This window comes from Anastrepha ludens, chromosome 2, assembly GCF_028408465.1.
Source record: "Anastrepha ludens isolate Willacy chromosome 2, idAnaLude1.1, whole genome shotgun sequence".
Classification (NCBI taxonomy): Eukaryota; Metazoa; Arthropoda; class Insecta; order Diptera; family Tephritidae; genus Anastrepha; species Anastrepha ludens.
In genome coordinates, this window is record NC_071498.1 from 109,333,507 (window position 1) to 109,351,391 (window position 17,885).

Sequence of the window (17,885 nt, forward strand, 5' to 3'; positions counted from 1 at the left end):
TCTTGAAGGTCACAGCATCTTATTGCTGCAGCATTGCCAAGCATATGTGTTTTTTTATCTCAGTAAAAAAAGTGAAATTTTATTTGAATTTAAATGGAGTTATGTTCCCCATTTTTAGAGTCTAGTTTGCCTACTTATTTAAAAAAACGCACATCTTATTAAATCTGCTTGCATTGGCATTCATCATCAATTCATCACAGTCATGCGCACGACACCTCACTAGCACAATTGTGCTTATAATTAGTAGCAAATATTATTATTAAACGTGTGCGTTGGTTTTGTTTTATCCAAAAATTAAAGTATACTCCTTGGCGTATACTTTATTTCTCTGAACTTCCTACCACTCTTTCGCCTGAGCACGATTACCTATCATTCAACGTTGATAGGAAATGCTTTTTTCGCCACAAGACTTGGTTTGTTCGACTTCTCGCCAACTTTACTGCTCCGCTTCTATCCAACTCTGTTCTACTCTTAGCCAAACCGTTATTTCATTCATTCATTCGGCCCATTTGGACTAACAAAACGCATTTTCCGCTACTTCCAAAGCCCTATTTACTTATGCTTTTTATGCTTAGCGCATTTTCTTCCTGCCTCTTCACTTTTTGGCGGCTTTGTCCTTGGCGCGCGTTGCCCATTCGAGCTCCTTCTACTCAGGTTTGTTGACATACGCTACTCACTTTTAATACCCTATTCACTTACTTACTTAATACTTAATGTTGGCTTAAAGTAGAAACATCTGTGTAATTTATTTACTTGTATACATACAAACATTCATGCATACATACATATATACGTAGAAATATGAAATATTTATTCCTATGCTGTTTTTTCCACTTTGTTTTTAACTTATTACACAAATACTTATTGCGCTCTCTCGTTTTCTATGTTTCTTTCTATTTTCCGTGCTCCTGCTCCTGCTATTTTGCAACAAATAATAACAACTACAACAACAACCACAACAATCGTCATTACAACGATTTATAACTATGCAGCGAGGAAGCGACGAACTTTTAAGTCAAGCTGCAGTTATGGCGCCCGCTTCCGACAATAATAATCAGGATTTAGCCACAAAGAAAGCCAAATTGGAGCCAAGCACTGTTCTTGGCGGAGTTGGTAAGTTTCATATGCTTTCCTTTTATACGTATTCTTTACTACTTCTTGAGCTATTTTTCATTTAAGCACTGCTTGTTCTTTTTTTTTTGTTTTTTGTTTTCGCGCAAAACTATTATCCACCTCCCACCTGCTAAGGAGTGGGTGAAAAGCGGCGCGCTTTCATTTTTACGAAACGACATTAAGTAAATATTATTTTTAAGAGTTTCTTGTACTCTAATACTTCACCTTGCTTTAAATATTCGCGCTAACTACAAATGCATTACAAGTTCTTATTTTCCATTACATTTTTGCACGTGCGGATAATTAGCGTTGCCGCGCTTTTAGCTACTTATTTGAAGAGGTACATTGAGTGCTTGTAAGGGGGCTTTTCCGGAAAATAAAAGGAAAAAACGATTTTATTACGAAATAATATATACGCGTTTATATATTTGCATCTACTATAAATATTTAAAAATACGTATCATCACCCTCCATGCAAAAAAAAAATGCCACTGATTTTCCATCAGAATGTACAATAAAATGTTTTGTATTTTAAGACTTCAGTCAAAATATTTCATAATACTATTAAAAAATTTACGTGAGCTGAACCGATTTGAAAGCACCTTCAAATATAATATTAACTTTTTTATATAAAATTAGTTTTTGAAAATATTTTCCCCAAGAAATCAGCTTGGATGCAAGAAGGGATTAAGCTTAAAAAGTCTGCATAAAATTAGTCCATTGACTTTCTAATTTTTTTTGCAAATATCCAAATATCGGCGTTTTTTTGATTACGTTGATAAAATTTTAAAGATTTTTGGATATGGTGATTTGAGAGTACTGCCCAACAAACCGGCATCCACGAACAATGGAGCAACATTTCTCGTTCTCTACGTACCGCCGCCGAAGAAGAAATCGGATTCCGGCGAGCCCGAAAAAACAATTGGTACGACGAGGAATGTCACGCTGCCGCAGAAAGAAAGGATGCCGCCTATAGAGCCACGCTACGATCGGGCGCAACGCGAGCCATGTGGGATCGCTACAGAGAGCTGAAAAAGGAAGAGAGACGTATTATTCGAAAGAAGAAACGAGAGGCCGAAATACGTGAGTGCGAAGAGCTTGAGATGCTGGCCAACAGGAACAACGCCCGAAAATTCTACCAGAAAGTTCGGCGGCTTACAGAAGGTTTTAAGACCGGGGCGTTTTCCTGTAAGAACAAAGACGGCGAACTGGTGACTGACGTACAGAGCAATCTTAAATTATGGAGGGAACACTTCTCGAACTTATTAAACAGTGACAGCTGCTCATGTCACCGAGAAAGTGAAGATCCCGATACCCCAATCGTTGACGACGGAATTGTCGTTCCGCTACCCGATCATGACGAGGTGAGAATAGCGATAACGCGGCTAAAGAACAACAAAGCCGCGGGCGCCGACGGACTGCCGGGTGAGCTATTCAAACATGGCGGCGAAGAGCTGGTAAGGTGCATGCATCAGCTTCTATGCAAAATATGGTCGGATGAAAGCATGCCTGCCGATTGGAATTTAAGTGTGCTCTGCCCAATCCATAAGAAGGGCGATCCTGCAATTTGTGCCAATTACCGCGGGATTAGTCTTCTAAATATCGCCTATAAGGTTCTAGCGAGCGTATTGTGTGAAAGGCTGAAGCCCACCGTCAACCAACTGATTGGACCTTATCAGTGTGGCTTCAGACCTGGAAAGTCTACCATCGACCAAATATTCTCAATACGCCAAATCGTGGAAAAGACCCATGAAAGGAGAATCGACACACACCATTTTTTCGTCGACTTCAAAGCTACATTCGACAGTACGGAAAGGAGTTACCTGTATGCCGCGATGTCTGAATTTGGTATCCCCGCAAAACTAATACGGCTATGTAAGATGACGTTGCTCAACACCAGCAGCGCCGTCAGAATTGGGAAGGACCTCTCCGAGCCGTTTGATACCAAACGAGGTTTCAGACAGGGTGACTCGCTGTCGTGTGACTTCTTTAACCTGATGTTGGAGAGCATCGTACGAGCCACAGAACTTAATCGCTCAGGCACAATTTTTTATAAGAGCGTCCAATTGTTGGCGTATGCCGATGATATTGATATCATCGGCCTTAACAACCGCGCTGTTAGTTCTGCCTTCTCCAAACTGGATAAAAAGGCAAAGTGAATGAATCTGGTGGTGAACGAGGACAAAACGAAGTACCTCCAGTCTTCAAGCAAACAGTCGGCGCACTCGCGTATCGGCACCCACGTCACTGTTGACAGTTATAATTTCGAGGTTGTAAAAGACTTCGCCTATTTAGGAACCAGCATTAACACCGATAACAATGTCAGCCTTGAAATCCAACGTAGAATCTCTCTTGCCAACAAGTGCTACTTTGGACTAAGTAGGCAACTGAGCAGTAAAGTCCTCTCTCGACGAACAAAACTAACACTCTACAAGACTCTCATCATGCCCGTCTTAACGTATGGAGCAGAAGCTTGGACGATGACAACATCCGATGAAGCGACGCTTGGAGTGTTCGAAAGAAAGATTCTGCGTAAGATTTTTGGACCTTTGCACGTTGGCAACGGCGAATATCGCAGACGATGGAACGATGAGCTGTATGAGCTTTACGACGACATAGACATAGCGCAGCGAATAAAGATCCAGCGGCTACGTTGGCTGGGTCATGTCGTCCGAATGGATACAAACGCTCCGGCTTTGAAAGTATTCGATGCAGTACCAGCTGGTGGTAGTAGAGGAAGAGGAAGGCCTCCTCTGCGTTGGAAAGATCAGGTGGAGAAGGACTTGGCTTCACTTGGTGTGTCCAATTGGCGCCGGTTAGCACGAGAAAGAAACGACTGGCGCGCTTTGCTAAACTCGGCCAAAATCGCGTAAGCGGTTATAGCGCCAATTAAGAAGAAGAAGAGATTTGATATTTTCAAATCGGTTCAGATCAGGTAAACCGGTTTGTAAAAATTTGGAAAATTTTCATAAAAATTTCAAATTTATAGATCATTGAATTTTGGTTACTAAAGTGTGAGTTTCAAGTGGCTCAATAGTTGCGTTGATTTTTAAAAAAGTTTTCTATTGACGGTGTAGAGGTTTTTTTCTCATAAAGGGTGGTTAAGTTTCAAGGGCCGGTTTTGATTTTGAATAAAATACATTTTTTTTAGGAAATTATTGTAATTTCTCTTTACTATGATAATATTGGTATGGCTCAATTACGTATGGAATAAAATATCGGCCAAATGGCTGCCGAGGTCTCGGCGGCACACCTCCATCCGATGGTCCAAATTTTCGATGACGCTGAGGTATAAGTGAGGTTCTATGCCGTTAATGTGCCGAATTATCTTATCCTTTAGCTCTTGAATTGTTGCTGGCTTATCGACGTACATCTTTTCTTTCAAATAACCCTAAAGAAAGAAGTCCAACGGTGTCAAAATACATGATCTTGGCGGCCAATTGACATCGCCGCGACGCGAGATTATTCGACCATCAAATTTTTCACGCAAAAGAGCCATTGATTCGTTAGCTGAGTGACAAGTGGCACCGTCCTGTTGACACCACATATCGTCCACATCCATATCTTCCAATTCGGGCCATAAAAAGTTCGTTATCATCTCACGATAGCAAACTCTATTCACAGTAACTGCCTGACCGGCCCTATTTTGAAAAAATACGGCACAACGATGCCGTCGGCCCATAAACCGCATCAAACAGTCACTCTTTGTGGGTGCATTGGGTTTTCGGCAATCACTCTTGGATTATCATTCGCCCAAATGCGGCAATTCTGCTTATTGACGAATCCACTGAGGTGAAAATGTGCCTCATCACTGAAGATGAAGTGCGCGATATGCATTTTGATTTGAACGCCCGCTTTCATAATAAGCCTGAATAACTTTAACGCGTTGCTCGATTATGTCTCTTTCCATGGTTCAAATTGAGTTAGTCTGGAATTGAAAAATGTGAAATGAAATGCAGAAACGAACTTGACGTTTAGGTGTGGTTCACATTCAACATCGGCCCTTGAACTTTAACCACCCTTTATAAGAAACTGGAAATAGGCGTTAAACAGAGAAAACGCACAAGACGAAGAAGTTAAATCCCCACAAAAATCCACTCAGTAGTTTCGCAGATTAGTGAGTTCAAACAGACAAACAGAGTAAGCACCTTACATGGATGGCTCACATTTGCTTAGCTGGTTGCTAGTTTCTGGTTATTTTTAAAAGTTTTTTTGGATTCTCCGCTTCGCCTTTGTGCAGTTTACTGTCCCCATGCCTTGCCCGCTGCGTCTTATATTATTGTATATGTATAATAATTGAGGCAAGCGTTAAGAGGTTTGTTTTTGTAATAACAGTAAATTTATTAATGTAAGATTTTTTCACTCGAGCAACAAGAAAAGTAAAAAAATTATATTTTTCTTTGCGTATTTGTATTTTATTATTTTTCTTGGTTTTTTTATTGAAAAATCCGGCATCATTATGAAGGCAAGCGTTAAGGGGCTAATACTAAAAGTTTCGCTTTTTCTGAACCATTTTTTTTTTTCGAAGTAAAACGTAGTTTACTGATTTAATCATTTTACACATGAATTAGAAGAACGGTTAAAACGGTTTAACAAAAAACTTATTGTGTTAAAAAAAATATATACATATATATAATCATATTTATGATATATAATCATATGATATGATATATAATCATAAATATGATATTAGTAAAGAGTAAACTTTTCGCTTTGACATGACGTACAGTGCTTGAAATCAGAAAACAAATCAAAATGGCGGACTTGAAAATATGATGATTTTTTTTAACTACAAATTGTTTATAAAAAGTGTTAAACAGAAAAATATATGTTTAATCCCTTAACTATAAAATTCTCTACGTTAGCACTATTTTCCGCTTATACTGCAATAAATCAGTAAATTAACTAACTTTACTTTAATTTTAATTCTTCCCATAAATGTTTCTGCAAGCTTGCAACCCTTAACCCGTGGAACATCATAATATTTTTTATTGCTCGATACTCTAGCAACTATAGGCGGCCAACCTGTAATAAACCGATGTCATCAAATGTCGCATAAAGCGTGAAACGCTCATATGCACGCGCGTGCATATAACGTGTTTTGTGCTACAATTTATGGCACACAATATATATGCGCACATTTACACACACTTAGAAACGGATAATTAAAATAAGCGCACTCTCATTCTGTTTGGTTGATGTGCGTCGGGCTGCCACACTAATAAACGAACTAATTACACTTAAAATTCGAGCTACGAAATTTCAATGGCGGCATTGTTTGTTTGCTTGGTTGGTTGCGTTGCTGATGATCCGTTGATGGCTGGTTTTGGCCTATAAAAGCTGCTAAAACCCAAACGCAAACGCAATGCGCTTACAACGCATTAATTAACCTCAACAAACAAACAAAAAGCAAATATTACGCCCATACATACATACATACATGTGTATTGGTGCGCGCATATGTACATTTATATTAATGCATACGTATGTAAAAATATGAGCGGTGATAAGCGTGTGAATAAATTGTAGAGAGCAGCAACAAATCATAAAATTACTCATACGCACCCGCAACCAAAAACGCCATCGACTTATTTAGGTGTACTGTATGGAGCATTAATTATGTAGCTGATATACTGGGCGCTTTGAAATGTTGTTGTTGCTTTTGATGTTAATGTTTTTATATTTGTTTTTGATTTTTGTTATTTTCGTTGTTGCTGTTACAGTTGCGGCTGTGGCTGTTGTGGTTATGATCATTATTTCACTCGTTGCCATTTGCGGACTGGTTTCGAGATTATAGCAATGCTGGGTTTAGTTTCTTGTTTTTAACTAAACTTAAAACAATAATAATAATCCCGCACAAAACCACAGAATTGTGTGCACACATTATATAGCAAAAACAAAAGTACAGCAAGCAACGTACACAAACAAACTTTAATATTGTAGCATAAATTTTAGTATCAACAAGCGAGCCTTCTTGCTCATTGAAGTGCCACCAACGATGAGTACTCTAGATTTAATGAACTTAAAATTTTAATTGGAAAACTCAGTGTTAATGGAGTGAATGTAGTGCCATTGGTATCTTTAAGGGCCATTTTATCAACTAACCTCTAATTTGCAGAACACTCAGGCGACTATTGAACCTGATACCTGACATTTAAAAACAAATTGGTGTTCCCACATTTTTTAGCTAAGTTCTGTTGCTAATTTACAAACAGAAAACTGTTGTTATGTAATTGTGGTTTTTAAATAAATAATTTCTCGTGTCTTGTCGTAGTTTCGTAATTCATAAATTTTTGTTTGACGTTTCGCTGAGAAACCCAAAAGAGTCAAACTCTTTAAATAGAAGAATAATTTACCACCTCGGCTAGTAAAGCGCACTGTATTGGTTAGATGAGAAATGCGCCCTAAGATTTAGAAAAATGTGATGCACCTTTTATATATAGTTATATATAACACTGCGTTACAAAAACGAACTTTTTTTCTGTCCTATGAACCAAATATACTTTTTCGGAAAGGGGAGAAAAAATAAAAATACAGGTGTATCGGCGATTTTCATGTACACGTCACAATTTTTTTTGTATGTATAAAATATATAGCTCGTAGTCCGCCTGTGTGAAAAACTTTGGATCAATTTTTAACCCTTTTTCCGTGATCCAATCGCGCTGAATTTCTGCAGGCAGACTCGTGGAAATGTTTTTATTATGTAAGATTAAAAAAAACAAAATTTTATCAATTCTCAGATTTTCTTGAATTTTTTTTTTCTCAAAAAAACAAAACTTTTCTAAATTTACGAAGGCTTTTAGTAACTTTATTTTTTTAATGATGTGTATAATTTAAGGTGTTTTCAGTGGTCCGCAGATAAAAAAAATAGTTGCAAGTTATGAATTTTCATCAAAATTGAATGCTATCGAACAACGTGCATGGAAAGGCACAGTTGCCGTTATTGAGCAGTTTCTTGGCAACAAACGAGCTGGCAATTATAAAAATATTGGTGCAGAAATGATTTCGTCATATGGCGAAATGGGCATATTAATGTCGCTAAAGATCCATTTCTTCACAGTCATTTAGATTGTTTCCCAGGTGATTTAGGAGCTTGTAGCGATGAACATGGCCAAAGGTTCCATCAGGACATTGCGGCTATTGAAAAGCGCTTTAAAGAACAAGACATTACGCATATGCTTGGCGAATACTGTTGGTCTATTTGTCGCGATCTGACACAAATGCTTACAAACGCAAAAATAAAAGGCCTAAGTTTCTTTAAAAGCATTAAAATTTTTAATGTAACAATTTTTAATTTTAATATAATAAAATTAACAAAAAAATTCGGGGTTTTATATCTTTATTGTAATGCGGAGTGAAATACCTTTCTTTTGATTCCCACATCGGCATATCTCATGCATTTTTTTTTAATTTCGAGCAGGTGGTAACCCTGTGACACATTGTCAGCGGCAACACCTAGGTGAAAAGTCTAGAAATGTGATACACTATCTGTGTGCCCAATTTCATTCAAATCCGTTATGTTAATCCTGAGATCGTGTGGCTATACAGATATGCATACAAGAATTGCTCGTTTAAAGTTAGAAAATACAAAAAAAAAATTTTGACGTGTACATGAAAATCGCTGATACACGGGTATTTTTATTTTTTATCCCCTTTATGCACCTTTCACTATAGTAAAAAACAATAAAAAAGGCGAAAAAGGTGTTTTCAAACTTTCCGCAAAAATTTATGAAAACCCTGAAAACAATTTATAACGACTCTTTAGAATGATTATTGGTAGTCAGTTTTGCAATTTCTCTTTTCCAATTGGTGTGTTAGTTAAGTTACTACTAAAGATATTTGCCGATTTCGCCCATTTTCAATACCATCAGTACCTTTCATAAGAGGTATTTATGTATCCCTGTTTATGCTTAAATCAAAATGTATTTTTAGAAATTTCTACTATAAATCCCAGAGAAGTGCCTCTAGGAAGTGACTGAATTCAAAAATTTTTAAATTTCTCTCAACTCACGTATCTTTCTATTTTTTGCTAACTGTGCGGCGGCGTGCGTGCTTGCCAGTTCATCTCTCACTATTGCACCAGAGAAGCCCTTTAAAGCATAATGACCACCTTTTAACTGTAATTATATTAAGCACGCTGATAACCGAATAGGTCACTAGCACTTTTCGGTTGAGCGCCACCCAGTCGGCTATAGCTATCGAATTCATATGAGTGCGTTTACACGTGCTTGCTATTGTTGTTGAAAGCAGGTGATATATGTCATTTGCTCGTCTGCGTAGTTTCTCGGTGAATATGCTGTGGAAATGAATGTCCTGTTTACTGCTGTCCAAAATTAGCATTCTATTTATAAATTTTTAGCTGCAGAATGAACGAAGCATGTGACACTTGGCTACAGACACTATCATTCGACGAGCTTGGCTACATATGTATGTACTGCACTAAATAAAAGCAATATTCTGAATAATATTGAAAATAAATTATACTGTTTCCATGTCCTGGTTTTTTATTGTTGTTGCTTTTGTAATGCTTGCTTTGGCCCAAAAAGCTTATTAAACTGAGTTTAATGAGTGAAAATGTAATTCTTAAGGGTCTAATTAACAAGTAATCGATAAAGTGCTGTAGTGGGAACGGTCTTGTGATATAAGGGCGATTCGATGTCAAGTGAGCATGGGGTTAAATATTTCTGAAAATTAGACTATTTGTAGGCAGAAGTATATTAACAAGAAAGCTAAAAAATTTGAAAAAAACATTGACATTCCCATCAGTTCTTCTGAAAACTGCACTAAAGCAGTTAAATATAACTCGATAAGTTATGGAGATGTCATTATGAAACTTGCAGGGGGATGTTAATTTAAAAAACAAAAATTGAATATAATAAAATAAAAAATGAAAATTAAAAGAAAGCGATTTTCGCAGATTACAGAAAAAAAAAAATGTTCGCAAAAATTTCGAGCAAACAACAACCTTTTCAAAAATTATATTTTATCCACGGTACATTGAACAGATAGTATCAGTAGCGTAATATATTTAATTTTTTCCTATTTATTTTGTTTCTAACTACTCAAATTTTGTTTAAATTTAGTTTTTTCTTTTCTTTTTTACTCAAGAATAAATTTTTTTTTTTTTACGTTTTGAATTAAATTTCCGGTTTCTATAATACATCCAGAAGGGCAACTTTTGACCGACTTCTTCTCATAAATAATGATAATTTTCATGAAAACCGCCAGTAATGTTGACCTTCACGACAACAGTGGCCTGTGGTTTGCCTGCATGGACCATAGATTTCAAGCAGGACTGGCGACCGGCGTTAAATTATATGATCTCGATGGCTAGTGAATGTCATCGATACGTGAAATGATGAAGCCTCCATCCTTCTGAATATCTAATAAATTGCATATTTTCCATTTCTGATAGCCAGTTGTGACACACTTTTCAAACAATATGCTTGCAAAATCCATACCATCACAAAAAAATTCGTTTTTGGTGTTTTGTTATCATTTTTTGTTCATTCGTCGCTGCCCTTCCGCACCTTCGAAAAAATTAGGACCAAAATCCGCGGAAATTGTAACTTTTTCGGTCTTTAGAGGCACCTTTTAATAGCTTCTTGGGTTTCGTTTACTCAAATCCGGCAATTTCACTTGTTTGCACAGCCACAATAAACCTGTTATAATATAAGCCTCATCACTAAAGATTAGTTTCTGTCCGAACTTTTGCGAACAGCGCATTGATTTTGATAATAAATTTAAACTATTTTAACGCTCCACTGAGTCATATACAGGGTTGGCCATATTAAACTGACCCATGTGATTATTAAAAAAATATGGAAAAAAAAAACATTTTTTTGTGTTTCATTGTGAAAAACATTTAATTTAGTTCAAGGAGATTCGTTTACATCACTTTTTGAATATGATATCGCGCAAGTGGTCGCCCTTAGCTCGTATAGCGTAATGTGCCCGTTTTTCGGCGTTTTCCATAGTTTTGGCCAGCGTCTCGGCCGATATGGCGGCTATTTCCCGTCGGATATTGGCCTTAAGTGCGCCTAGTGTCTTTGGCTTGTTGACGTAAACCTTAGATTTCAAATAGCCCCAAAGAAAAAAGTCCGGTGGCGTCAAATCCGGTGATCGTGGCGGCCAGTCAAAATCGCCGCTTTTTGATATCAAACGGCCAGGGAACAAAGTCTTCAATAAGTTGACGGTGGCTCGTGCTGTGTGTGGTGGTGCGCCATCTTGCTGAAACCAGAAGTGCTCCATACCATTTTCACGAACAATCGGCATCACAAAATCGGTTATCATGGCCCGATAACGCTCTTGATTGACGGTCAATGGTTGGTGTTGACCATTTTCAAAGAAGAACGGCCCAATGACCATATCAGCGCAAATGCCACACCAGACTGTAACTTTTTGGTCGTGGAGAGGTACCTCTTCAATAATTTGAGGGTTTTCAGTGGCGTAGAAACGGCAATTTTGCTTATTTACGGTTCCGTTCAAGGAGAAATGGGCCTCATCACTCATAATGATTTGATGCCAAAAATCCTCATCAGTTTGGGCCATTCGGACGACAAAATTGGCATATTCCAAGCGACGAGGCTTATCGGCCGGCAACAGTTGTTGATTTAGTTGTATTTTGTACGGGAATATCCCCAAATCCAAACGAATGATACGTCGTAGAGTGGTCCGAGGGATGTCCAACTGAGCAGAACGACGATTACCTGACGTTCGCGGCGATGACTCGATACTGGCTCGTACGGCCGCGATATTTTCGTTAGATCGTCTTGGCCGCTTTTTATTTGGACGTCGGGTATTAGCCACAGTGCCGGAAGACAAAAATCTTTTGTGCATTTGCTTGATTGCGTTCTTTGACGGCGCACTTTTCACTTTATTTTTTTTTCTCCACGCACGTTGCGTTTTTACAATCGAGAAGGAATTTTGAATGTACAGCTGAACAATTTCAGCGCGTTCTATTGGGGTGTACTGTTTCATGGTATAAATCTCCTTCGACTGACGCTTCCAACGCGGTATGTCATTAGCTGATCTGAAATTACAGTAAAAAGTTATAGGGTTACTCAATGGGTCAGTTTAATATGGCCAACCCTGTACTTATAGTATTTCATGATTAAATTTCAAAACTAAGTTGCAACTTTAGAAAGATGGCGGCCATACACTGACAAAAAGTTCGCACCTATTGTGAACCCCCTTATACGGGAATGCATTTAATATCCCGAAAAGGCAGCTACGATAATAAAACTGTGGCGCTATAAATATACGGTACGTTAGGTAGCAATACCCTTCCAGCCGATCTATACATATATGTATGTACGTAAGTTGTGTATAGCGTGTGTGGAAAAAATTACTTCCATTTTTCTTGGCATGCAAAAGTAATTATGTAACCTGAGTAAAAACATTAATTCCATTAATTGCAGGCTCCAAATTTTTTGTAATCTTATATATATATATATAGTCATATATATATATATATAGTTGGCGCATATACCCGTTTTGGGTGTTTGGCCGAGCCCCTCCTCCTATTTGTGGTGTGCGTCTTGATGTAGTTCCAGGGACCTACAGTTTCAAGCCGACTCCGAACGGCAAATATTTTTATGAGGAGCTCTTTCATGGCAGAATTACACGCGGAGGTTTGCCATTGCCTGCCGAGGGGCGACCGCTATTAGATAAATGTTTTTCTTAATTTTGGTGTTTCACCGAGATTCGAACCAATGTTCTCTCTGTGAATTCCGAATGGTAATCACGCACCAACGCATTCGGCTACGGCGGCCGCCTTTAAACTAAATACAAATCAGTCTCAAGCTTAGGGAATAAATAAAAGTTACTATTACTATATTACTTTCTTACTATTTTCCAAAATATTTAGTGGTTTTGGTTAGATTAAATTTTTTCTGGCGCAAAATACCTGAATAATGTTTACGGTTTGTCTCGACAATAAAGCTAACAACATAGTAAAAAGATATTATTATCCCTAGTGGTCAAAAACTTAATCAGCTTATTTTCGTAAGCCTCACTTGAGCCCAGTTTTGTATCATAAAAAAATTTGACAAATTATTGAAGAGGAGGTAATAATCGCTTGGTGCTAAGTTTGGATAGCGAATGCGATAGAATCTCCCATCTAACCACTCGGAACTTCTTTAGCGCCATTAAAGATGTGTACGGACTGGATGATTTTAATAGAACACGACATCTTTTCTACTCGTCAGTTTCAGCTGCTTTTGATTCATAATCTGCTTCAATCTGCTCAGCTGTTCTTAAGATAAGTGCGATTTCCGTACCTGGTCCGATGGATTATTCCGCTTCAATCTCAGGTGTCAATTCAGTGCAAGAAAATGTACTATGTCAGTCGAACTTTTCGTTTTTTTAACTCCTAATCGAGGTTGAACAGCTAACCGGCTTTAATAAACAACAAATTGTCAAAGAAGTTTTTCGAAAACATAATAACACCTTTAGCGCTCCATAATGAGGTCACACTATATGGAGCTCTAAAGGTGCTATTATGTTTTCGAAAACTTCTTTGCAATGTATTTTTATATGCATGTAAAATGAAATATCACTCACTAAGGACATCTAGCGGCAGATTGCTGAGTTATTTATTTGTTTGTAACTTTATTTAAAAATGAACTGGAATTATGAAGAATTACACTGTGGAACAAATTCAGGTTAGCAAAAATTAGGTCCATTCTGATAGTGGCGGGTGAAAATAGAGGCGAAATTAGAAGACCCGTATCGCGCCGTTTTCTTTATGTTAGTTCGAATTTTTTTTTAATCGGCCTTCGAAGTTTGCAGTCAAATGCCGATTTTCAGTATATTGTTTCATAAGTACCACAAAAATTTTCGAAATCAATTTTTTCAAAAATTTTAATTGTTGCACAGGTCTCTAGCAATAATTTGTCTTTTACAGATTGAAAAAATATCAATTAGTCGACGAGTTATAGCCAAAAAACAATATAAACAATTTTGCTCGAAGGCCGATTAAAAAAAAATTCGAACTAATATAACATAAAAAAAACGGCGCGATACGGGTCTTCTAATTTCGCCTCTATTTTCACCCGCCACTCTCAGAATGGACCTAATTTTTGCTAACCTGAATTTGTTCCACAGTGTTATTAGAGAACGACCAAATATCGACTTCTGCCACAAGCGTTTAGTTCGGTTTCAGATCGATAAAAAAGAAAAAAAAAAAAGCAATCAGAACTCTGCCTGAACATTTTCTAATTCTCATTTCTTCAGAAAAAAGTGAAAATAGGGTTTGGAAATTAATAGTAATAATATGTATTAAAAATAAGTTTCTATTAAATCGTGCATTGCCCACTCACTCTAATAAATATTTACTGCCAAGAAGGTTTGGTGTTTTTGAATTAGTACTGATATGAAAGCCCACATTTTCTGTTTAAAAAATAGTTTAAAAATATTCATCTGCTCCACCATCCAGTGTGACTAGTAAGCAATTTTTCAGTGCTGCTGGTTAGCTCTTTACCGCTAGGCACTGCCGCTAGTAAAGTTAAAACGCCGATATTCAAAAATCATGCAACTATGAGCACAAAATAATCTCGTCTGTCTAGCACTGCTAACTGAACCCGAGCAAATGCTACAAAACCATGAAAGAATACATCACTTAGATAAACTTTGCTGAGGACAGCATAAGTTCAGAAGGAAGCGTGTTTTTTTTTTCACGGAGAGTTAAAGTTTTCAAATTTTTGGGCAAAAGTGCGAACAGTTTTTATAGAACATATTATGTTTAAACCGACTTCAAATTAAATTTGTGTTCTCAAACTTCCGTAGTAGAATTTAATAAGGCATTTTTTTGTGTTACATTTTAATCATCTAACTTTTACCTAGACATACATTTTTTACCTGTTCTGAAAATATGTATAATGAAGGCTCGTTAAAAAGGCGGCTAGAGGGTTAAAATGTTCCTTAAAAATTTTAAGCAGACAAATTAATTAGGGAGTCGCCGAACACAGAAAACTCGGACGGGTTAAAGTGAATGCACAAGAAATCGTTGTCGCACATGCGCCCCGCGACATAACGAAAGCACATCATCCCTTAGACCAGTTTTGACTATTTTTCTTTTCTTTAATGCTCGTTATTTTTGTTTAAAAGTATAGCTTATTGTCTAACAAAAACTATATAAGTTCAATTTTCAAATTTTATACAAAAATCAGAAAAAAAAGTTTTTAATTAATATTCCACCGTTTTTAGTGAGAGTACGTAAAGAAAATGAGCAACAAATGGGAGATTAATAGATACAAAAATTGATTTGAAGTAATTTTTGCGACCAATGTCTGGCTCTAATGTGACTTTAAAAAAATTTGTTTTATTTTGTATTTTTTCCCAAACAAGAAAGGCAGTATCGATTAAGTCTGTCGGCTGGTCGGAACCTTTTATTTTAGCTAACATGTGGATAAATAATAAATATTTCTCACAAAATGTGCTCTTGTTATTTGTTTGGTAATTTTTTTTTTGCATAATGAAGGTTACATTTCCAATCATTCCATCTAACCCTTTTATGATATATAATACAAGCTGGCACAAAGTTAATCATTCTATGGGAAGGTTTGTGGCGCCGTACGTCAATCATATTTGACTCTAGTGAGTTAAACTGCCGTAGTACACAAAGAGACAAGCAAAGGAGCGCGTAAAGATCAAAATAAAGATGTACAGGGCCGTCGAGATAAATCCGGAAAACATTTCGAAAGCTCTAGCGTTAAGTCTAAAACCGCTGGTAAAGGGACATATTTTTAGTGTATTGTTTCCTGATTGACATTGGAGTGCCGGAGTAAGTGCTAGTGAAACGATGAGTCGAGATCAGGACAGAAGAGCTGCGATACTAGAGTCACTTCGCGCCGGAAAAAGCCCTAAAGAGATAATGGAGTGTATTGGCTACAAAAAAACGCAACCCTGTGTGGACCGCGTGGCTGCTGGAAGATAATATGTGTTTCAGCAGGTCTCCGCACCTGCTCACAAGGCAAAGAAGACTCAGGCTTGGCTCCAGAGCAACCTACCCTACCACTGGCCACCAGTTTTTTGGCCACCTTCAAGCCCAGACTGCAATCCTCTTGATTATTACGTGTGGGACACAGTTGAAGCAAAAGTTAACGCGAAGCCTCATAACACTAAGGGCGCTCTGAAGACAACTATCGAGGAAGTGATGACCACAAAGTGACAACGAGGAGGTAGCTCGCGTATGTGGGCGCTTCAGGTCCCGGCTGGAGCAGGTAATTGCGCGCGATGGAGGTTACATTGAATAATTTTCAACTATAATATGTGTACTCACATTATACAAAGTTAAGTGCAAATAAAATTATTTTTCAGTAAATATCCAATAGTTTTGTTTTTAAGTTCAACATTCCGGATTTATCTCGACGGCCCTGTATATATGTATATTTAATTGGCGTTTACACCCTTCGGCTACGGCGGCCGTTTATGGATTATTAAAGATGTACATCGCTCAACAATATTTTGTTGTTTTAGTAAAACAGAATTGCGTAATTAATTTTGCGCCATACCATCCTTCTCCGTGCTTACACTGCTTATTGTTGCAAAATCCATCACTTAAAATAATTTATTTTTGGTAAAAAGTTATTCAAAAACCCAATTGTATAGTTAATTTTGTGCCAACTCGTACCGCTTTACCACTATATCCATTATTAGTTAGTTTTTTCTTCTTTTCATTCTTTTGCATTTTCACTTTTTGTTGCTTTTGTTTTTGGTTACGTATTTTGCGAAAACTACTGCCCGCGGAAAACATAATATTTATTTATTACTCTACAAAAGACTTTTCTATTAATTAAAAAGCAACAAAACACGCTTTTGTGCACCGTACGCTCAATCACTCGTTGCATGCTATGCTAACTATCGTTAGTGTTTTGTTGTTGCGTTTAGTCACTCGTTGCTGTTCGATTTAACCGCAAAACGATGGTTGGTTAGGTGGTTGTTCGGTTGGTTGGTTGGTTAGTTGGTTAGTTGTTTAGTATAGCCGCAAGCGCTAGCGTCAACATGGTTGGTGGAAAGTAAGAGAATGTAAACAGGCAGGCAGGTAGTAGTAGCAGAAGTCGTCCTCTAACACACGCCAACGGACTGGCGTATAATGTTCCGCGCCGCTCAGCTATGCTGGATAAGGACGAGACTCCGCATATGAGGGCCAGGGGAAGTAAGAGATATATACCTATGTGAAAATATGTGCACCTGTAGTGTGCATTCTCATTCTTCGCTTCTATTTAGAGCTCTTGCCCTTAAGCGCCACTACTACCAGTCATTCATAGTGGAAAAAATTGTGGTTGCGCTCCGACTGACGCAGCGCTGATAATGCTTAAGCTATGCAGCAGTATTTGTTGCCATTGTTGGTTTTGTTGCGTTTGCTACTACTCTCTCCAGCGGGCATTTTCATTTCACCGCTACAAAATGAAAAAATGTTTGGTTTTTCAACATCAGTTTTTTCCTACCTTTATTTCAACGCTCTCCGTTTTGTGGCGTAATTCTGTGGCTGGTTTGTTTGCAAATTTCTGGAAAACACGCTGGAAAATTTCCGCTCGCATGCGTGTTTGAATGAATTTACCTGCAATGCTTTGTGTATGTGTATATGTGGGTTTGTGTGTGCGTCAAGTTTCAACAATAAAATTGAATCAAATAAGGAGCTAATAGATTTGTTGGCTTTGTATTGAACAGCTCCAGGTGCCGATCAGTTTTTGGTTGTATCACAAGAAATTCACTCGGACTTTCTCTTTTGTTCTTTGCTTTTGTTTTGTTTTTTGCTACAGGGAAGA

General features: G+C 37.5%; 1 protein-coding gene across 4 annotated transcripts in view; it reads left to right on the forward strand.

Moving 5' to 3' along the window:
- The first annotated feature begins 996 nt into the window (after window positions 1–996).
- Window positions 997–17,885, forward strand: part of LOC128855067 (polypyrimidine tract-binding protein 3-like) — a 181,268-nt gene continuing 164,379 nt past the window's right edge. For all 4 annotated transcript variants that reach the window (XM_054089663.1, XM_054089665.1, XM_054089664.1 and 1 more), the window contains exon 1: window positions 997–1,113. In XM_054089663.1, the coding sequence (XP_053945638.1) occupies window positions 1,029–1,113 (85 nt within the window). In that variant the 5' untranslated portion in view covers window positions 997–1,028. The remainder of the gene's footprint in view (window positions 1,114–17,885) is intronic.